The following is a 23329-nucleotide window of genomic DNA, read 5'->3' on the forward strand; positions in this document are numbered from 1 at the left end:
AGGCAGAGTCCCGTCACTTTGCAGTTCTGTGACAATATAAACACAGTCAACTTGCAGTCTTCAACATTCATACAGGTCACAGGTCATAAGGCACATAAATCCTCCATACCAACCTTGGGTTAGTTCTCTTACCTCACCAGGTTGTAGAGTTCCTTGGTGCCCTGTGAGCCCAACTGGTCCAGATGTGAGGAAAATTCGCTGCACAATCGGGCCATATGCGTGTTCAGTCTGTTACCTGACAGCCTAAATGTCATCATTTTCATGATTTCACCATGGGACTTGTAGAAGCTTTCTTCTTCAATGGACGCTGTTTGATTTGGAGAAAGATAGATGATGCGAAAGATTATTTTCTTGTACAGTAAAACAGCTCATGAGAGTCTCAATGGCAGGAAAAGGTACTTCAACACTAATGCCGCGTACACACGATAATTTTTCGGGTTGTAAAAAACAACGTTTTTCAGGCTCTAGAAAAAAACTAAGTTTTTTTTCAACTTCATCATTAAAACGGCCTTGCCTACACACGATTGTTATAAAAAAATGCTCTAGCAAAGCGCGGTGACATACAACACGTACGACGGCACTATAAAGGGGAAGTTCCATGCGGATGATGCCACCCTTTGGGCTGCTTTAGCTGATTTTGTGTTAGTAAAAGACGATTCGCGCTTTTCTGTCTGTTACAGCGTGATGAATGTGTTTACTCCATTACGAACGCTAGTTTTACCAGAACGAACGCTCCCGTCTCATAACTTGCTTCTGAGCATGCGCAGGTTTTTCACGTCGTTAAAGCACACAAACGACAATTTTTATACAACCAAGAGGGGAGATTTTGGGACTTTAGATGAGATGCATTTTTAAGCAAACAGTAAGTATAAATAAAGTTGTAAACGTTTTTAATCAGGCTCACACTTACCACCCAAACAGCAAGCCAACGCAGAGAGCCTTGGCGATGGCTCTGCAGCTTAATCATGTACTTGCAAATGCGTGCAACCAATCCTCTGCTTTTAATGTACAGTTAGACAGTTGAATTTGGCTTGCTGTTTGGGTGGTAAGTGTGAGCCTGATTAAAAACGTTTACAACTTTATTTATACTTACTGTTTGCTTAAAAACGCATCTAAAGTCCCAAAATCTCCCCTCTTTTTTGTATACAACAGGGATGGAGGCGTATGTTTTTCATATGCCTCATTTAAAGTCCCAATGCTAGTTTTCTTTATTTTTATACAACCCGTTTAAAACGTTGTGAAAAAATAGAGCATGTTCGAAATTGAATAGCACATCTTGAAACCCTAGTCTGTTTTAAAATCTTTGCTTGGGAGAGACCTTGCTGATACAGTATAACTACCTTGTGGCTTGTTGCTGTGCTCAGTCATGCCATGGTGTATGAATTGTGACATGAAACGGTCTTCCACAACCTCACCTTAGTAGCAGAGTTTGGCTGTTCCTCACCCAGTTTTAAGCCTCCTACACAGCTGTTTCTGTTACAGTTAATGGCTGTTTCAATCTACATATGGAATTGATAATTAGCATCTGCTTGGTCTACTTGGTAATTGATACACTTGACTCTAATCCTAAAAAATCCCTGTTTTTGGCTTTAAACCATCATCAATTCTTAGAGCCGGTTCACACACAGGCGGCACGACTTTGGGGGCGACTCGGCAAGGCGACATGAGAGGCAACCTGCAAAATGACTTCTGTATTGAAGTCAATGCAAGTCGCCGCGAGTCGCCCCCAAAGTCGTACAGGAACCTTTTTCTAAGTCGGAGCAACTTTCTGTCGCTCCTATTAGAACAGTTCCATTAACTACTGTGGACCGCGACTTGTCAGGTGGCTGAGTCGCCTGACAGGTCGCCCCTGTGTGAACCGACTCTTAGGCCCCGTACACACGAGAGGATCGATCCGCTGAAATTTATCCGCGGACCGGTTTCAGCGGATAGATCCCCTGGTGTGTACAACCCAGCGGATATTTATCCGCGGATTTTTTTCGGGCCGATGGATTTCCAGCAGATCAAAATTTCTTAGCATGCTAAGAAATCTATCCGCTGGAATCCAGTCCAGTGGATTGATCCGCTGGTCTGTACAGACTCAGCGGATCAATCCGTCCGATTCCATCCCTCGCATGCGTCGTAATGATTCGACGCATGCGTGGAAGTCCTTATATTACAGCGTCGCGCACGTCGTTGCGTCATCATCGCGGCGACGGCACGACACGTCACCGCGGAGGGAATTCCGCGGGGATTTTGATCTCATGGTTAGTACAACCATGAGATCAAAATCCGCCAGAGGATTTATCCGCGGAAACGGTCCTCCGGACCGTTTCCGTGGATCGATCCTCTCGTGTGTACTAGGCATTACACTTGCACAAAGGGTAGTCACAACAAATATTGTTTTTTTGACGTTTCTTCTGTTTGCTCACTTTGCATTTTTAAATTAATAAAAACCATACAATTCACATATAGGTTTTTGAAAGAAGTCTTACTTTACAGCATTTCTTCACACCTGCCTAAAACTTTTGTATTGTACTGTACATCTGGACCTAATTTGGGAATTCTGGGGCATATCCTCAAAAAACGGGCTTAACTTAAATATTCCGATTTAAGTTACACCGCCGCAAAATTTCTACCTAAGTGCCCGATCCACAAAGCACTTACCTAGAAATTTTGAGTGGAGTAACTTAAATCGGGCCGGCGCAAGGCATTCCTCATCATCAGGGGGCGAATCCCATTTAAATGAGGCGCGCTCCCGCGCCGGCCGTACTGCGCATGCTCGTGACGTCATTTTCCCAACGGGCATAGCGCGAAATTACGTTACGTCGGGCTTTGTGGATCGCGACGGGTCAATAAAGTTGCGTCGGGGAAAAAAAAAAGATACGGCGGCAAAAAAAAAAAATCGAAAAAAAAGCGCGGCGCGAGGAAGAAGGGTCTGCTTTTACATGGTGTAAACAGTTTACACTTTGTAAAAGCAGCCCTAATTTTGCACTTGCAAACTAAAACTTACGGCGACAAAACAAAGCGCAATAGCTTCGTGGATCGCCGTAAGTCCTAATTTGCATACCCGAAGCGGCATTTCGACGCGAAATGCCCCCAGCGGCGGATGCGGTACTGCATCCTAAGATCCGGCAGTGTAATTCAATTACACCTGTCGGATCTTCGTCCTAACTATGGGAAACTGATTCTGTGGATCAGTTCCATAGTTAGGACAAGGGATACGATGGAGTAACAGCAGTTACTCCGTCGTATCTCTTTTGTGGATATGCCCCTCTGATCTTTGTACCTGGACCCGATCGGAGCTTTGTGACCTGTATTGAATTACACCATCACAGGGTGGTACTGTGGGTGCATAAATGTTAGTAAGGGGGTGCCACATCCTAATCCCTATAACATTTACATAAGAAAATACATGGACTTTTTAGGCACCAGTCATAAAAAATCTAAAAAGTTTATTACAAAATTACATATATATCCATAAACACCCATAAAATAGGTTTGTCATACTACTGTGTTTAACCCAACTCTATAAACTTGACAAGAGCCAGCTGGTAAGCCAGAGCCATATAGCGATCTCCAGCAGAATTGGAATAGGTCAGTGTGAGATGTTTGAGCTTGACATGTTTCGCGATGACTCGCTTTCTCAGGAGATTTATTTATTCTTAATAGATAAAAAACACCAATAAGTACATATACACTGTGATCAGCAAACAGGTATACCGTATTTTCCGGCGTATAAGACGACTTTCTGGATGCAAAAAAATGCATCCAAAGTCGGGGGTCGTCTTATACGCCGGGTACGGTCTCCGTGCTGCGAGCGTCAATGATTTAAAAGACGCTCCTTCTCCTCAGAGTGTTCTGTGATAGGTGGAACACAAATCTTCCCAGCAGCGCCTCTGTTCTGTGTTCCTCCTATCACAGATGCCTTCTCATCCTCGGACGAGATGAGAAGACGTCTGTGATAGGCGGAACACAGAACAGAGGCGCTGCTGGGAAATTTTGTGTTCCGCCGAACACAGGACAGTCTGAGGAGAAGGCGCGTCTTTTAAATCATTGACGCTCGCAGCAGGGAGACTGTCACTGCACCGCACCGCCTGAAGTCTATTCAGAAAAAAGTGAGTGATGGCACTGTTTGCAGTGATTGCACTGGGGGGCAAGTTCAGGCACAGTGGGGGCAAGCTCAGGCACAGAGAGGGGCAAGTTCAGGCACAGAGAGGGGGCAAGTTCAGGCACAGAGAGGGGGCAAGTTCAGGCACAGAGAGGGGGCAAGTTCAGGCACAGTGAGGGGGCAAGTTCAGGCACAGTGAGGGGGCAAGTGATGGCACAGTGAGGGGGCAAGTGATGGCACAGTGAGGGGGCAAGTGATGGCACAGTGAGGGGCAAGTGATGGCACAGTGGGGGCAAGTGATGGCACAGTGGGGGGCAAGTGATGGCACAGTGGGGGGCAAGTGATGGCACAGTGGGGGGCAAGTGATGGCACAGTGAGGGGCAAGTGATGGCACAGTGGGGGCAAGTGATGGCACAGTGGGGGCAAGTGATGGCACAGTGGGGGCAAGTGATGGCACAGTGGGGGCAAGTGATGGCACAGTGGGGGAAAGTGATAGCACAGTGGGGGCATGTAATGTAATGGCACAGTGAGGAATGTAATGTAATGGCACAGTGAGATTTGAAAAAGCCTGTTTCTGTCAGCGGTTCTGGCTACCCCTCAGCTTCCAGAAAGACTAGTAAGAAGGGGGTAGTCTTATACAGTGAGTATATCCCAAAACCAATTTTTTCCTGGAAAATTAGGGGGTCGTCTTATACGCCGGAAAATACGGTAACTTAAAGGGGTTGGAAAAGGTTCCAAACCTGTTATAATTACCTGCTCTGTGCAAGGGTTTTGCACAGAGCAGCCGTGATCCTCCTCTTCTGGGGTGCTCTGCCGGCGCTCCAGGCCCCTCTCCTCCATCAGGTGCCCCCACAGAGAGCCACTTTCCCTGGGGGGCTTGTGTCTATCGCTGGAATGGATCGGGATCAGGTTAAGTAAAAGGGGGGCTCTGGGGGGCAGCTGCAGCAAACAAAGTTTGCATTAAGGTGAAAAACTTAATACTTTACAACCCCTTTAAAATATATGTGAAGTAGAGGTACCATGGCTGTATATCTGGTATAACTGTCAGCTATACCTTATTCTTTACTGCCCATTACCTAACTGGGAGCAGGAGCTAAAAAGGGCATTACCCTCATCTGAGAAGAGGAACACACTTATTCCATTGGCACAAGACTGTAGTTGGTCCTCGCAGGCCCCAATTCTTTGCACACCTTTTGCTTTATTTTTCTCTGGAAAAGGATGGTATAACCCAAAAAGAAAAAGGTATAAAGAATGTTGAGGTGGTTTTGTTTGTCTGTGTTTACCTGTGTGCTGGACAGGTTTCTGCACAGCCTGTGGAAAGTTCACTTCCTTGGATTTGAAAAAGGCAGTCACTCCTTCGTCTCCACTGACAAAGGTCAATCTGTTGCCTGCAGCCAATACAGTAAACACTGGTCCATGCTGAAAGACAGTGTGGAGAGGATTCATGAAATGTGTGATACACTTATTGATTGATCATAAATAAAAGTACCTTGATTGATCATAAATAAAAGTACCTAACAGCGTACTACTATATCAGACTGCATGAATTAGGCAATATGCTTCATCTGCATTTAGTAAACTTATCCTACTAAAGCATCCTTATTCCCTTAGGAATCTTTGGTTGGATTCTGGACGGAGGGTGGATCTAATAAGCATCTATATTGGAAGGGATTGCCGCTGATTCAGAATAATTTTTCAATTTTCTATCTCCTTTTCCATTTCCAGTAGCTGAATACCCTTTCACACAAAGACAGGCTAGTTTATGTCTCGATGGTTTAGGTTACTCAATTATTTCTTATGTTTTAGGTGTTTTTTTCTTGATATGTTCACATTGGAACTCTCGTACTCAATTGATTCGTCAAATCCTTGTTTTTAAGCATCTGGTAGGCCTGTCCCCCTAGTTCAATATATAGATATATACGAAAAGTTTGGTGAAATTTAAAAAATGAAAATTGTTATGTAAACTATATTGAAATTAAATATCTGTAAATGTTCATACATGTTTGTTCTTTTCATCTATAGCAGGGGTCTCCAAACTTTTTACTTCGAGGGCCACATTGTATATTTTACAGATATTCGCGGGCCGAAAAAAAAAAGAAGCTATTTAAAAATGACTCCTCAGCTATGGAATACAGTAGGATTAAAAAAAGGATCCCCCTCACACTTGTGTCCCTCATCAGAGCCCCTCACACTTGTGTCCCTCATCAGAGCCCCTCACACTTGTGTCCCTCATCAGAGCCCCTCACACTTGTGTCCCTCATCAGAGCCCCCTCACACTTGTGTCCCTCATCAGAGCCCCCTCACACTTGTGTCCCTCATCAGAGCCCCCTCACACTTGTGTCCCTCATCAGAGCCCCCTCACACTTGTGTCCCTCATCAGAGCCCCCTCACACTTGTGTCCCTCATCAGAGCCCCCTCACACTTGTGTCCCTCATCAGAGCCCCTCACACTTGTGTCCCTCATCAGAGCCCCTCACACTTGTGTCCCTCATCAGAGCCCCCTCACACTTGTGTCCCTCATCAGAGCCCCCTCACACTTGTGTCCCTCATCAGAGCCCCTCACACGTGTCCCTCATCAGAGCCCCTCACACATGTGTCCCTCATCAGAGCCCCTCACACATGTGTCCCTCATCAGAGCCCCCTCACACTTGTGTCCCTCATCAGAACCCCCTCACACTTGTGTCCCTCATCAGAACCCCCTCACACTTGTGTCCCTCATCAGAGCCCCTCACACACTTGTGTCCCTCATCAGAGCCCCTCACACACGTGTCCCTCATCAGAGCCCCTCACACACACGTGTCCCTCATCAAAGCCCCTCACACATGTGTCCCTCATCAGAGCACCTCACACATGTGTCCCTCATCAGAGCCCCTCACACTTGTGTCCCTCATCAGAGCCCCTCACACATGTGTCCCTCATCAGAGCCCCTCACACATGTGTCCCTCATCAGAGCCCCTCACACTTGTGTCCCTCATCAGAACCCCCTCACACTTGTGTCCCTCATCAGAACCCCCTCACACTTGTGTCCCTCATCAGAACCCCCTCACACTTGTGTCCCTCATCAGAACCCCCTCACACTTGTGTCCCTCATCAGAACCCCCTCACACTTGTGTCCCTCATCAGAACCCCCTCACACTTGTGTCCCTCATCAGAACCCCCTCACACTTGTGTCCCTCATCAGAACCCCCTCACACTTGTGTCCCTCATCAGAGCCCCCTCCACACTTGCGTCCCTCATCAGAGCCCCCTCCACACTTGCGTCCCTCATCAGAGCCCCCTCCACACTTGCGTCCCTCATCAGAGCCCCCTCCACACTTGCGTCCCTCATCAGAGCCCCCTCCACACTTGCGTCCCTCATCAGAGCCCCTCCACACTTGCGTCCCTCATCAGAGCCCCTCCACACTTGCGTCCCTCATCAGAGCCCCCTCCACACTTGCGTCCCTCATCAGAGCCCCCTCCACACTTGCGTCCCTCATCAGAGCCCCTCCACACTTGCGTCCCCCCCATCAGAGTCCCCCCCCCCATCAGAGTCCCTGCACACATGTGTCCCCCCCCATCAGAGTCCCTGCACACATGTGTCCCCCCCCATCAGAGTCCCTGCACACATGTGTCCCCCCCATCAGAGTCCCTGCACACATGTGTCCCCCCCATCAGAGTCCCTGCACACATGTGTCCCCCCCATCAGAGTCCCTGCACACATGTGTCCCTGCACACATGTGTCCCCCCCATCAGAGTCCCTGCACACATGTGTCCCCCCCATCAGAGTCCCTGCACACATGTGTCCTTGCACACATGTGTCCCCCCCATCAGAGTCCCTGCACACATGTGTCTCCCCCATCAGAGTCCCTGCACACGTGTCTCCCCCATCAGAGTCCCTGCACACGTGTCTCCCCCCCATCAGAGTCCCTGCACACGTGTCTCCCCCCCATCAGAGTCCCTGCACACGTGTCTCCCCCCCATCAGAGTCCCTGCACACGTGTCTCCCCCCCATCAGAGTCCCTGCACACATGTCTCCCCCCCATCAGAGTCCCTGCGCACATGTGTCTCCCCCATCAGAGTCCCTGCACAAATGTGTCTCCCCCATCAGAGTCCCTCCACACCCCCCTGAACATCTACATCCCCATCAGAGCCCCCCTCTTAACTTGTGTGAAGCCCAGCCTCCTCCAGCACATTTTTCTCCCCATCACCTTCTGCTATTCCCCGTAGATCAGTGTGTTCTGTGCTGCTTCTCTGAAGAGCTGGTTTAGAGCAGACACACACTGCACTTGCCGGGTCCCGCCCCTCTTACACGGACAAGCTGTTACAGCAAAAACGAAACTTAATCTAACTCCGGGGGAGGAGCTGGGAGGAGCAGCAGGTCTGCACTGAAACACAGGCTTTGTTGGGACACTCCCTCAATGCCTGTCAGAAGGCAAAGCAAGCCCCGCAATTCGAGCAGACTCCGTTCCTGCAGTGAGTCTGGTGACTGAAGCTGCGGGCCGGACAAAACCTCCTAGCGGGCCGGATGTGGCCCGCGGGCCGTACTTTGGAGACCCCTGATCTATAGTATCAACTCTATGCAGCACTCTTAAGACTCCTGAGGAAGCTCTTCTGGGTGAAACATGTAGAGCAGAAGTGGCTGTATTGCTGCATTAATCGCATGTTTATGTGATAACTTATTACCTTTTAAATTTTTTATGAAATAAAAATTGGGAATATATTTTTTCTTATATATTTTATTCTTCGGCACCTTAAAAGTCCCGCTTTTTTTGTCTCTAAAATTGTTTCTAAACTGGGAGGCAGTGCCTGTTTCGGCCCTTCACTGCCCAACTCTATAACTTCACGAAGGGCTAGTCTACTAGCTGACAAAGCAATGCTGAGAGAGTGTAAACAAATATGTATAGCATCTTAAAGTTGCAGCCCATTCTCTTAAAGCGGATGTGCGCTGAAAAAAAAAATATTAAAAGCCAGCAGCTACAAATACTGCAGCTGCTGACTTTTAATATTAGGACACTTACCTGTGCTGGAGTCCAGCACCATCCGCAGCAGAGGACGAGCGATCGCTCGTCACTCTGCTGCCCCCCCGCCATCCTCGGTGAGGGAACCAGGAAGTGAAGCGCTCCGGCTTCACGGCCTGGTTCCCTACCGCGCATGCGCGAGTCGCGCTATTCCTGCCGATTGGCTCCCGCTGTGTACTGGGAGCCGAGTGTTTCCAGAACACAAGGGGGGGGGGGGGGGAGGTGACGTCTGTGTGGCCGGAAGTGGGTGCAAATACCTGTCATCAAATAGGTGGAATAGTAATGTTAAGTATGGCCGCCGTTCCCGCGTCGAAATTCGAAAATTTTACGTAATTTGCGTAAGTAATCCGTGAATAGGGATTTACGTCCACGTCTAAATCAATAGGCCCGTGCGGCGTACGTTGCCGCAATGCACACTGGGATATGTAGGCGGACGGCGCATGCGCCGTTCCAAAGAAACGTCAATCAAGTCAGGTCAAGCCAAATTGACATTAAACACGCCCCCTCAGCCTATTTTGAATTAGGCGCCCTTACGCCCGCCCAATTTAGGCTACGCCGCCGTAACTTAGCAGGCAAGTACTTTGTGAATCATGTACTTGTCTCGCTAACTTACGGCGGCGTAGTGTAAACACGATACGCTACGCCGCCGCAAAGTTAGGGCGCCCTTTGTGAATCTACCCTATTGTTACTAGAGTTTTTTTTTTCTTTAAGGACCCAGTGTACCATCTTCCCAGGTTATAAATCTTGAAAGGTCTTAGTTAAACAAGATAAGGAAACCATGGGCTTACAGACCTAATTGGTATTTCCAGAATTGAGCCACGAAACAAGAGGGCTTATTCACAAATGAAACTATTGTATTTTATATTTTAAATAATAATGTTTCTTTCATAATATTTTCATATTGTATTGTTTGGATATTCATTAAACCCCTTAATGCATATATATATATTATGATAAAGGTTGCAAACACGGTATCCTATTAATGAGAATGTTCATGAATAACTGTTATGCTTATCGTTAGAATCATAACTTCACTTTCATTTACAGCCTGTCTGGAGGGAATTGGCACATGATTGTCAACATTAGACAGTTTATGGTGTTTTACTAAGCCACAGTCAGAAGGTCACGAAAATAACATTTAAAGTAATTTCTTATACAACACTGTTCCCTAGAGAGGAAAATATTAAAGAATTCAAGATGGCAGCACATACATGGTTGTGATGGTAACATGAAAACAGCTCGTCATTTTGCACCATCCATTATGTAGTAGTGACACACACACTTTTTCGGTGGGATAAAAGTAGTTACACATAGCAGGCTAAAGAAGGCCAAAGGATGCTGAGAGGCTAAGATCTAGAGGAAATCTGGAGAAAGTCTTGTAAGACGAGATGAGGAGATAATAGAGAGATGCAGGAATGTTGAAAGAGGTCCTGCGGGACACCTACTTGGTCTCAAAACGACAGAATTCTTAAGTCCTGGTAAAGTATTAATCTTTTCATGTATACCTTTTTGGTAATTGAATTGTTTTTGCATATACATTCTAAAACCATTTAAATATATGGCAGGGCAAATTGGAGTTGTATTATTTATAAGTATGAAATAAATATATTCCAAATATTAAGAGATATACACAGTCGTGTCTGTCTCTTAAGGCCTCGTACAGACGCGGACCGTTTTCATCGGACATGTCCGCTAGCAGATTTTGGTCTGATGGTTGTACACACCATCAAACCAAAATCCCCGCAGACAGACAGCACAGTGACGTGGCGGCGACGTGCGCGAACCCGGAAGTTCAATGCTTCCACGCATGCGTCGAATCACTTCGACGCCATGCACGGGTTCTCGGGCCAGCGGACATGTCCGGTGAGTCGCACTGACCGTTGGACATGTCCGATGGACAGGCTTCCAGCGGACATGTTTCTTAGCATGCTAAGAAACATTTGTCCGCTGGAAACCTGTCCGGTCGGCCGGAAAATTGTCCGGTCGGGCCTACACACGACCAAACATGTTCGCGGAAACTGGTCCGCGGACCAGTTTCAGCAGACATGTTCGGTCATGTGTATGAGGCCTAAAAGCTAAGGCCAACGTTTGTACAATGGTTTTGTCATGATATGTGTTTTAAAAAAAAAAAGATTAATTCTAAACTTAAAAATAAGTCTTGATCAAATTATCATGTGTACAGAATAACATGTGTCTATGGGAATGTTTGACCATTCTTAAAGAAGTGCATTTCTGAGGTCAGGCACTGATGTGGACGAGAAGGCCTGGCTCATACATCCCAAAGGTGTTCTATCGGGTTGAGGTCAGGACTCTGTGCAGGTCAGTTAAGTTCCTCTACCCCAAACTCTCTCATCTACAGTATGTCTTTATGGACCTTTCTTTGTGCACTGGTCCAAATCATTTGGTGAAGGAGGGATTATGGTGTGGGGGTTGTTTTTCAAGGTTTAGGCTTGGCCCTTAGTTCTAGTGAAGGGAACCCTTAAGGCGTTAGCATACTAAAATGTTTTAGGCAATTTCATGCTCCCAACTTTGTGGGAACAGTTTGGGGACGGCCCTTTCCTGTTCTGACATGACTGCGCCCCAGTGCACAAAGCAAGGTCCATAAAGACATCGATGAGCGGTGGAGGAACTTGACTGGCCTGCACCTGTCCTAACCTCAACCCAATAGAAAACCTTTGGAATGAATTAGAGCAGAGACTGTAAGCCAGGCCTTCTCGCAACATCAGTGCCTGACCTCACAAATGTGCTTCTGGAAGAAGGGTCAAACATTCCCATAGACACACTCCTAAACCTTGTGGACGGCCTTCCCAGAGGAGTTGAAGTTCTAATAGCTGCAAAGGGTTTGCCAACTCAATATTAAACCCTACGGACTAAGACTGGGATGCCATTAAAGTTCATGTGTGTGTAAAGGCAGGCGTCACAATACTTTTTGTAATATATAGTGTGTATATATGTGTGTGTGTATATATATATATATATATATATATATATATATATACACACATATACAGGGCTCAAAATTTTAAGTCCTGAGCTACTAGCCAGGCCACAAAGGTTACTCGCCACCAGTGCCCCACTCAATCCCTACCCTGCCCCTAATTCCGCCCCTAGACACGCCCTCATAAATCATCTCATGAAATGACACTTAAAGCGGTTCTCCACCCTAAAGTGGAGTCGCGCTGATCGGCACCCTCCCCCTCCGGTGGGTGTCACATTTGACACCTTTCAGGGGGGAGGGGGTGCAGATACCTGTCTAAAGACAGGTATTTGCACCCACTTCCGGCCCGACATTCACGGGCAAAAGACGGGCATTGCGTCACATCCCGTCGCCCCCCCATTGTGTGCTGGGAACACTCGGCTCCCAGCACACAGCGGGAGCCAATCGGCGGGCGCAGCGCGACTCGCGCCGTAGGGAACCGGGCAGTGAAACCGGAGTGCTTCACTTCCTGGTTCCCTCAGCGTGGATGGAGGGGGGAGCAGCAGGGTGACGAGCGATCGCTCGTCCTCTGCGGCGGACGCCGCTGGACTCCAGGACAGGTAAGTGTCCTAATATTAAAAGTCAGCAGCTGCAGTATTTGTAGCTGCTGGCTTTTAATATATTTTTTTGGCGGAACATCCGCTTTAAATGTTTTATGCAAAAATAAGTTACAAAAATAAATATTACAACTTTATCAGTGCAGCCTCACCTGTGCCCACCATTGCAGCCACACTGTGCACCAACCATTGCAGCCACACTGAGCACCCACCATTGCAGCCACACTGTGCACCCACCATTGCAGCCACACTGTGCACCCACCATTGCAGCCACACTGTGCCCACTATTGCAGCCACACTGTGCCCGTTACAGCCCCACGTTGCCCATTACAGCCTTACAGTGCCCATTACAGCCATACTGTGCCCGCTGTAGCCATACTGTGCCCGTTGTAGCCATACTGTGCCCGTTGTAGACATACTGTGCCCGTTGCAGCCGCACATTGCAGCCATAGTGTGCCCATTGTAGCCATACTGTGACCATTGTAGCCATACTGTGCCCATTGCAGCCATACTGTGCCCATTGCAACCTCGCCTGGGCTGAGGAATGCATTGCTGGAGGAAGAGGAGAGCCGTGGGATAGCACACTGTTACCGGCACTTACATTATGATTGTCTCCGCTCTGCTGGAAAATTAGTTCTTACGAGCTGGGCAGCCTGCCTGGGAGAGCCCCGCTGGCGGGGTTGATCGTGAGCATGGAGGAAGAGGAGAGCTGTGGGATAGCACACTGTTACGGCGCTTACATGATGTCTCTGCTCTGCTCGACACAGCCCCGCCTCCTCCTGACCTGCGGCTGTGATAGATAGAACGCCGGTCCACTGCTGCGATGCGTTCTATCTATCACAGGCGCAGGTCAGGAGGAGGCGGAGCTGTGTCGAGCAGAGCAGAGACATCATGTAAGCACCGTAACAGCGTGCTATCCCACAGCTCTCCTCTTCCTCCATGCTCACGATCAACCCCGCCGGCGGTGCTCTCCCAGGCAGGCAGCCCAGCTCGCAAGACCTAATTTTCCACTCGCAAACTGCGAGTAGGCGAGTGGAAAATTTGAGGGCTGTGTATGTAATTTTATATATATATATATATATATATATATATATAACACACCAACTCAAATCTGCTCAAAGGCCTACCCATATTACAGTAGCTAAACCTTACAGGGAATGTCACAACTTGATTTATTAGGAGCTACAGAAAGCAAAAAGACTGGATTTTGCAGAAAAAAATTAATTGAAAAAAAGTTTGGAATGTGTAAACCCTTGAGACACAAACTTTGAACTTTTACATGGTAATTTTATTTGAAGTGATCTCATGGCCCTGAGCACCTGGTACAAGTCCAATACAATCAGAGATATCAGTCAACTCACATAAAGATAAAGTTGCTTACTTTGGGTCAGATTCCTACATTAGCCAGTAGGCTAGTGGAGCCTGATAAAATGAATTTCAAAATAATACAGTTTATCCATTTATGGAATGAAAGATAGAAGAGTGACAGCTGGAAAAATACCAAGTGGTCCCTTGAGTCTGCGCCATTTTATTTCTTAATTTTTTTTATTTCTTTTTGTCCGACTATAAATCCACATAGGATACTTGCACAGGGTACTAATGTTTGAACATCAGTATTCCTTTCCAAAAGTTATTGCATTTATTTTGGGCGTATTTGTGCGTACACATATCCAAACAATTTCTAGTTCTCAGAATGGTGTTTTCACCTCTTCAAATTAACATTTTACATGCATATGCGCAAAAAATACTGACTGGAAACACAGATTTCTGTTTTTTTATTTTTACTCATCTATACGCAGCGCATGTCTATGAACCAGTGTGTATTGGCACATTGAAATACAATGGGCTCTATTTAAAGTGGAGTTCCACCCATAAATATAACATTACATCAGTAGTTTTAAAAAAATGTCATTAGTCCTTTACGAAAAAAAAAAAAATGTTTTAGATGCCTTCAAAGTGTTGTTGCTAGGCAGAATAGTTAATCTTCCCACTTCCTGCACCTAGGTGCTTAATGCTTCCTAACCTACACCGCACAGACTCCTGGGAATGTAGTGGGTGTAACTTTCCAGGAGTAGTGGGTGTAACTTTCCCAGTCTCAAAGAATTATGTGACTTGGACAGCACAGGTGCTGAAACCTGATCTGACACTGCTTGTGCAGCACTGAGCATGTTCGAGATCTGCAAGGCTGAAATCCAGGAAGTCATACAGTCTGGCTTCATGATGCCCACACTTAAGATGGCCCCAGTCAATTTCTATTTTATAAAGTGTCTAAATGCTGTAACAACCTAACAAAACGGACCTTAGTTTACAGACTAACTTTACTAGAATACATTAAGCTTGTGTATTACAGGGGTATTTATATTTAAAAGGTGAAATTGTGGCTGGAACTCCGCTTTAAATCAGTAAAAGTACAGAACAAAATGCCTGTATACCTAAAAATGCTGGGCCAGATTCACGTATCTGGGCGCATCTTTGTGCGGGCGTAGCGTATCCTATTTACGCTACGCCGCTGTGGCGGCGTAGCGTAAATTGGCCGACGTAAGCCCGCATAATTCAAAGTAGGCTGGTAGGGGGCGTGTTGTATGGAAATGAATCGTGACCCCACGTAAATGACGCGCCTAACGAACGGTGCATGCACGCGCATGCTCAGTATCACGTCAAATGTTTTCCCTAAGTTACGCCGGCTCAATGCTTAGTCGACGTGAACGTTACCTACGCCCATCCCCATTCCCGTACGACTTACGCAAACGACGTAAAATACGACGCTGTTCCGACGTCCATACCTAACATGACTTACCCCTGCTTTATGAGGGGTAAAGTTATGCCGGACCGACGCCTTACGTAAACGGCGTAGCTAAATCCGACGGGTGCAAGTACATTTCTGAATCGGCGTATCTAACTCATTTGCATATTCGACGCGGAAATATACGGAAGCGCCCCTAGCGGCCAGCGTAAATATGCACCCCAAGATACGACGGCCTAGGAGACTTACGCCGCTCGTATCTTGGCAACAGTGAGGCGTATCTGATTCTATGAATCAGTCGCAAAGATACGACGGCGCACATTCGGACTTACGGCGGCGTACGTGGAGATACGCCGTCGTAAGTCCTTTGTGAATCTGGCCCGCTGAGTTTTCTTACTGTTGACATTTAGCATTCATGAACATGCTTCCTATTTTTTTTTCTGTGAAAAACAGCAGCACATAGGTGAAGTAGGTTAATTATTTCCCAGTGACGCACAATGCCTTTCAGAATATGGAGTATTTAGAAGAACAAGGTAAAGCTGCAAGCTGGAAAGCAACGTCTGATCACATGAGCGCCAATTCAAACATACTGCCCCATCTCTCTACAAAGCAGAGGTGAAAACTCCATTCTGAGAACTAGAAATTATTTGGATATGTGTACGCACAAATATGCGCAAAATAAATGCAATAACTTTTAGAAATGAATACTGATGTTCAAACATTAGTACCTTGCAGAGCCCTTCAGATCTGGTATGGACTTTAAGGGGGAACCCCACACCAAAATGTCAAATAAAATGGACGTGGGGCCCCCCAAAATCCATACCAGACCCTTATCCGAGCATGCAGCCTGGAGGTTTAGGATAAGGAACGACGACGACAACTAGCGAGCACCCTCCCCTTCTGAACCGTACCAGGCCACATGCCACAAAGCACGTTGTCCCCATGTTGATGGGGACAAGGGCCTCTTCCTGACAACCCTGGTCGGTGGTTGTCGGTCTGTGGACAGGGGGTTTATCAGAATCAGAAAGGGGGCTCCTAGATCCTGCCCTCCTATGTGAATAGGTATGGGGTACATCGTACCCCTACCTGTTCACCAAAAAAAGCAGTGAAATGTAAAAAAAATTAAAAATCAATAGCCGGTTTTTGACAAGTCCTTTATTGTAAAATAGCTCCAAGCCGTCTTCTTCCCTGAGCCGTCTTCTCTAGATGCTGTCTCTCCCTCCATCTTCTACCTGAGCTGTTCTTCTGCAACGCCAGTTACCCGCTAATAAAAAAATAAGCTGCTCTTTTTCTGTGGCGGTCTTCCTCCACTGTGTTGTCACCCGCTTTGTGGCGTCTCTTACATAGCCATGGAGTGGGCTCTCCGGGTGACGTTATCGGATGGCCACAGAAGACTGCCACAGAAGAGCAGCTTTTTTTTTTATTAGCGGGTAACCGGCTGCGCGGAAGAACACAGCAGCGGGAGAAGACGGCGGTGGCAGGAGAGACGGCACAGGGAGAAGAAACATCAAACACTAGTAAATGTATTTTCTATGTATGATTGTGCTATGCCCAATAGGCTAGTGGTCAGCACTTCTTTCTTGAAAAACTCAGGCTTTGAGGGACTCATGAGTTCAAATTAGGGATGTCCCCATACTAGTATCGGTATCGGTTGACCATAGGTGAGGGATACTGCGCCATGTAGTATTAGTACTCCAGTACTCAGATCTGTCAGATAAATAGTAGTACTCCTCATATACTCATCCCTGTAGGCAGGGCTGGATTTGCTCTCCCTGCCGCCCCAAGGCCGGGTTCCGCAATGCACCCCCTCCCCGCCAACCGAACCCCCCCCCCCCCAAATCAACGGAGAATGGGCGGCGCGGTTAGTTACATTTTTTTTTACTTTTTTAGCACATTTTTTTTTTTGTAGCTTGTCGCTTACTTTTTTAAATTTTTGTATAATTTTCTTATTATTTTTCTTATTCTTTCAATTTTTATTTTATTAATTTAATTATTATTTCTTATTATTTATTTATTTTTTATCAATTTTTTTTTTCACTTAACTTTTTTTTGCTATCACACAGGAGAAAACAATTCCCTGTGTAATAGCAATTGGAGGTGACATGTTCTCTTTATTGACCCTGTCACCTCCAAAACAGGAGTCCTAGGATTCCTTAACTTACCGCCCTTAACTGTATGTTCCGGGCGTCGGGGGACTCCATGCCACTGCCGCCCCTTGGCGCCCTGCCACCCCAAGGCCTGGCCTCAGTGGCCTTGTGGGAAATCCGGGCCTGCCTGTAGGTTAGGAATACTGTGCCATGTAGTATTAGTACTCAGATCTGTCAGATAAATAGTAGTACTCCTCATATACCCATCTCTGTAGGTGAGGAATACTGTGCATGTAGTATTAGTACTCAGATCTTTCAGATAAATAGTAGTACTCATACAGTGAGGAAAATAAGTATTTGAACACCCTGCTATTTTGCAAGTTCTCCCACTTGGAAATCATGGAGGGGTCTGAAATTGTCATCGTAGGTGCATGTCCACTGTGAGAGACATAATCAAAAAAAAAAAAATCCAGAAATCACAATGTATGATTTTTTAACTATTTATTTGTATGATACAGCTGCAAATAAGTATTTGAACACCTGTCTATCAGCTAGAATTCTGACCCTCAAAGACCTGTTAGTCTGCCTTTAAAATGTCCACCTCCACTCCATTTATTATCCTAAATTAGATGCACCTGTTTGAGGTCATTAGCTGCATAAAGACACCTGTCCACCCCATACAATCAGTAAGAATCCAACTACTAAGGGCTCTTTCACACGTCCGTTCCGTTCGTCCGTTTTTTGGACGTCCGTTAACGGACCGCAATGCTTCCCTATGGGTTAACGTCCGTTAGCGGATGAGCATCCGCTAACGTCCGTTAGCATATGAGCATCCGCTAACGTCCGTTAGCATCCGTCTGCGTTAAGTTCCGTTTTTTTGGACGGAAGAAAACCCTATTTTTCTTCCGTCAAAAAAACGGAACGGACGAAAAACGGATGATCCGTTTACCATCCGATCCGCTAACGCCGTGTGCGGCATTTGGTATGAATCCTGAGGGGGAAGTCCCCGCCGGATTTTAAATAAAAATCCGGCATGGGTTCCCCCCTCAGGAGCATACCGGGCCCTTAGGTCTGGTATGGGTTGTAAGGAGACCCCCCATACGCCGAAAAAACGGCGTAGGGGGTCCCCCTACAATCCATACCAGACCCGTATCCAAAGCACGCTACCCGGCCGGCCAGGAAAGGAGTGGGGACGAGCGAGCGCCCCCCCCCCCTCCTGAGCCGTACCGGGCTGCATGCCCTCAACATGGGGGGGTTGGGTGCTCTGGGGCCCCCCACCCCAGAGCACCCTGTCCCCATGTTGATGAGGACAGGGCCCCTTCCCGACAACCCTGGCCGTTGGTTGTCGGGGTATGCGGGCAGGAGGCTTATCGGAATCTGGGAGCCCCCTTTAATAAGGGGGCCCCCAGATACCAGCCCCCCACCCTAAGTGAATGGATATGGGGTCCCCCTGTCTTCTTTATTAGCTCTTTCACCAGGGGGGGGGCTTCTTCTTTGACGTCTTCGGGTGGGGGCCGCTCTTCTTCGCCGCCGTCTGGTTCTCTTCCACCGCCGGGGGGGTCGCTTTTATAAAAGCGCCCCCCCGGCGGGTTTCCTCCGACGTCTTCGGCGGGGGTGGTGTGCTTCTTCTTCCGCTATCCGGGGGTCTTCTCCGCTCTCCGGGGGTCTTCTTCTATGCACCCCGGTTCTTCCTCCCGCTGTCCGGTGCATTCTCCTTCCGGTGTGTTCTTCTTCTGTGCTGTGACGTCGTCTTCTTCTTCTTCTCTTCTCCCGATGTTGACACGTCGCCTCTTCTCGCTGCAATGACGGGTGCGCGGCTTGCATCTTACTTATATAGGCCTCACAGTCCCATCATGCTCCGGTACCTACCCACGTGGGTAGGTATCACATGGGTAGGTACGGAGCATGATGGGACTGTGAGGCCTATATAAGTAAGATGCAAGCCGTGCACCCGTCATTGCAGCGAGAAGAGGCGACGTGTCAACATCGGGAGAAGAAGAAGACGACGTCACAGCCCGGAAGAAGAAGACGTCACAGCACGGAAGAAGAAGAAGATGAAGACGTTCAGCGCTGAAGGAGAAGGCACCGGACAGCGGGAGGAAGAACCGGGGTGCGCCGAGTCAACAGCGGAGAGCGGCGAACATAGCAGAAGACCCCCGGAGAGTGGAGAAGACCCCCCGGATAGCGGAGAAGACCCCCCCGGATAGCAGAAGAAGAAGCCCCCCCTGAGAAGCACACCACCCCCCGCCGAAGACGTCGGAGGAAACCCGCCGGGGGTGGGCGCTTTTATAAAAGCGACCCCCCCCGGCGGTGGAAGAGAACCAGACGGCGGCGAAGAAGAGCGGCCCCCACCCGAAGACGTCAAAGAAGAAGCCCCCCCCCTGGTGAAAAGAGCTAAAGAAGACAGGGGGCGGCCTCCGGAGCAGACTAATAAAATATTTTAATACCCTGTGTTTTTTTATTTGTGTTTATACCACTTTTCTTGCAGGTGAATGGGTAGGGGTACGATGTACCCCATACTCATTCACTTAGGGTGGGGGGCCGGTATCTGGGGGCCCCCTTATTAAAGGGGGCTCCCAGATTCCGATAAGCCTCCCGCCCGCATACCCCGACAACCAACGGCCAGGGTTGTCCGGAAGGGGCCCTGTCCCCAACAACATGGGGACAGGGTGCTGTGGGGGGGGGCGCAGTGCGCCCCCCTGCCCCAGAGCACCCAGCCCCCCCATGTTGAGGGCATGCAGCCCGGTACGGCTCAGGAGGGGGGGGGGCGCTCGCTCGTCCCCACTCCTTTCCTGGCCGGCCGGGTAGCGTGCTTTGGATACGGGTCTGGTATGGATTGTAGGGGGACCCCCTACGCAGTTTTTTCGGCGTAGGGGGGGGTCTCCTTACAACCCATACCAGACCTAAGGGCCTGGTATGCTCCTGAGGGGGGAACCCATGCCGGATTTTTATTTAAAATCCGGCGGGGACTTCCCCCTCAGGATTCATACCAAACGCCGCACACGTGTAGAATTGGCGGGAATCCAAGTCGGATCTCCCGTCGCTTCTATGACGTGCTTGCTGGAATGGCTTTTACTATTCCAGCGAGTGCGAGATGTCGGCACCCTGTCGCCGAGAAGCGGCAGGCACTGTATGTAAAAAGCCCCCCCCCCCAAAAAAAAAGTACTCCCCGTACACTGACCTTCTGCCAGGATCTGTGGATGAACTCCAGGGGTTCTCTCCCCATCTGTAGCGCTGCCCCCAGCCAGGGGATCCATCCCCGTATACAGGGAGGAGGAGGGGGCCCACTCTGCCGGGTTCTGGTCAGTAGGGATCTCACCAGCAAGCCGGCCAGGAGCCCCAGCAAGATCCCCACCGCGGAGCGCAGCTCCATCATCCGGTCCTCCTCCATCCTCCCCACAGACAGGCACCTGTCACCCCCTGACAGAGTACCGCCAGTACAGAGCAGGGAAGGGGCGGGGCCACACAGACTGGAGACCTCCCGAATGTCAGAGGAGCGGGGCGTGTCTAAGAGAGGGAGATCCCGGCCAACCAATGGGATGGCACATAGGCGTGTCAGAAGTGTGGGTTGGCACATAGGCGTGTCTGCGGGGCGGGTAAGTCAGGGAACATGCCGAGAGGAGTGGAGATACCCACCGATCAGAAGTGTGGGCTGGGCACATGGGTGTGTTAGAAGGCGTGTCTGCGGGGCGGGCCAGTCACGAACATGCCGAGAGGAGTGGAGATTTCTACTCACCAATCACAATTGTGGGCTGGGCACATGGGCGTGTCTGTGGGCGAGTAAGCCGCGTAACATGCAGCAAGGCATGTCCAGAACTACATTTCCCGTCATCCTCTTAGACACATGACGTCACGGTCCATAGGTGACCCTCCATGGACACCCCAGATGGCAGCCAGGGAGAGGACACTACCGGACTCATGGCCCCGGCTCAGCAAGTTCGTCCTGTCCGCCTGTGCCGCCAGCGTGGCCGAGCTAGGTACTGGCACTGTGTGTAGTATGGGGGGTGGTCTGGGCGGAGCTCTACACAAGTTTAGGGATTGCTGAGACTTGTAGTGCTGCACGATGGTAATGATAGAGACAGTGTGCAGGAGTTCTGTAGAGCTGGGAAAGTCATAATAGAAGACCCCTGTAATCAGTGGGCAGGATTCAGATACATTGGTACATCTCAGATACGTTACGCCGCCGTAAATTAGGGCGCAAGTTCCATATTCAGAAAGAACTTGCGCCCTTAGTTACGGCGGCGTAACGTCTGTGGTCCGGCGTAAGCCCGCCTAATTCAAATGTGGATGATGTGGGCGTGTTTTATTAAATTCACTGTGCCCCCACGTATTTGACGTATTTTACGAACGGCGCATGCTCGAAATTACGCTGCAAATTGTCATTGCTTTAGACGTGAACCTAACTTATGTACAGCCCTATTCGCGAACGACTTAGGCAAACGACGTAAAACTTTCAAAATTCGAAGCGAGAACGACGTCCATACTTAACATAGGATACGCCTCATATAGCAGGGGTAACTTTACGCCGGAAAAATCCTACCGTAAACGACGTAAGAAAATGCGCCGAGCGTGCGTACGTTTCTGAATCAGCGTAACTACCTAATTTGCATATTCCTCACGGAAATATACGGAAGCGCCACCTAGCAGCCAGCGTAAATATGCAGCCTAAGATACGACGGTGTAAGCGACTTACGCCGGTCGGATCTCAGGGAAATTCTGGCGTATCTAGCTTTCTGAATACAGAAAGAAGATACGCCGTCGCTTCGTAGCACTTACGCGGCGTATCAATAGATACGCCGGCGTAAGGGCTATCTGTATCAGTGTGTCTATGTAGCAAAGCATGCTTGTTATACTCACTGTGAAACCCGAGGGGGTCAATCCTCTGCATTGTGTTAAAAATGCTGTCTGATCCTGTCTTCTCTGATCCTCCCCTTCTTCCACAGTCCCCAATCCATCTCCTGATAGTATGGAACCTGTGGGCACTCTGCGCATGCTCGGTTTGGTGTGTATTTTTTTTCTTGGGAGAGTCCGCACAGGGCCAATCAGCAATGTCCAGGCAGGGGTCATGCCTCCTCATAGGACAGTCAGAGAAGAATGAACTCCTCCTACAAGCTTTAAGCAGACACTAAATAGAAACAGAAGGGGGTGGGGCCAAGGGTGTAGTTGCTGAAGCTAACCCTGTAGCGTTCCCACCCAAGGAATTAATGGACTATCTCAGGAATGATAAAAAAAAACAATATACAAAGTGATGTAAAAAAGTTTATTACAAGTAAAAACAAATATACAGTTGACAGACAGGAGACCGATGCTGTGTCCCTTGTACTGTACATAGGGACACAGATCGGTCACCTCCCCCAGTCAGTCCCCTCCCCCCACAGTTAGAAACACCATGCAGGGTACACAATTAACTCCTTCCTTGCCCCCTAGTGTTAACCCCTTCCCTGCCAGTCACATTTATACAGTAATTAGTGCATATTTGACAAAAAGAAGAAAAAGTGCGCTTATCAAGTAAAAATATACATAGCCGCAAACTCAAATGTTTATACAAACAAAAGTGAACAATAGAAAAAAGGTGGAGTTGCGCTAACAAATATAATGGTGGTGTGTATCAAAAGAAAAAAATTATGATAAAATATTTTTCTCAATATTGAAAACTGAAAAATCTTAACAAAAAAATGTGATAACTGTGATCAAAAAATCATAAGTCATTCGTGTGAGTAAACAAGAACATAGGTGATTTGTTCAAAGATGGTGGAAAAATCTGGAAAGAAATCAAACGGTGAACATGGATCCCAAATATCTGGTATTGATGACCCTTACCAGATAGATTGATCCTTAAGGATAAGGCCAAGCAAGCAGCCACACACCTGGACTGCACAG

The 23329-nt window shown here is 48.2% G+C and overlaps 2 protein-coding genes across 6 annotated transcripts in view; one reads left to right on the forward strand and one right to left on the reverse strand.

Moving 5' to 3' along the window:
- LOC120936240 (24-hydroxycholesterol 7-alpha-hydroxylase) overlaps positions 1-20920 on the reverse strand; it is a 122034-nt gene extending 101114 nt beyond the window's left edge. Inside the window, exons 1-3 of the mRNA XM_040348442.1 lie at positions 20631-20920; positions 5374-5509; positions 133-307 (exon numbers count right to left, since the gene is read on the reverse strand). Coding sequence (XP_040204376.1) covers positions 133-307; positions 5374-5509; positions 20631-20840 — 521 coding nt within the window. The 5' untranslated portion in view covers positions 20841-20920. The remainder of the gene's footprint in view (positions 1-132; positions 308-5373; positions 5510-20630) is intronic.
- A 294-nt stretch (positions 20921-21214) lies between these two features.
- The window catches only part of SLC25A27 (solute carrier family 25 member 27), a 47860-nt gene continuing 45745 nt past the window's right edge, over positions 21215-23329 (forward strand). For 2 of the 5 annotated variants that reach the window (XM_040348444.1, XM_040348445.1), the window contains exon 1: positions 21225-21426. In XM_040348444.1, the coding sequence (XP_040204378.1) occupies positions 21294-21426 (133 nt within the window). In that variant the 5' untranslated portion in view covers positions 21225-21293. Of the gene's footprint in view, positions 21427-23329 lie in introns of all 5 variants that reach the window. The other 3 variants (XM_040348448.1, XM_040348447.1, XM_040348443.1) reach the window with 3 other exon arrangements.

Source organism: Rana temporaria, chromosome 4 (genome assembly GCF_905171775.1).
Source record: "Rana temporaria chromosome 4, aRanTem1.1, whole genome shotgun sequence".
In the NCBI taxonomy this organism is placed as follows: domain Eukaryota; kingdom Metazoa; phylum Chordata; class Amphibia; order Anura; family Ranidae; genus Rana; species Rana temporaria.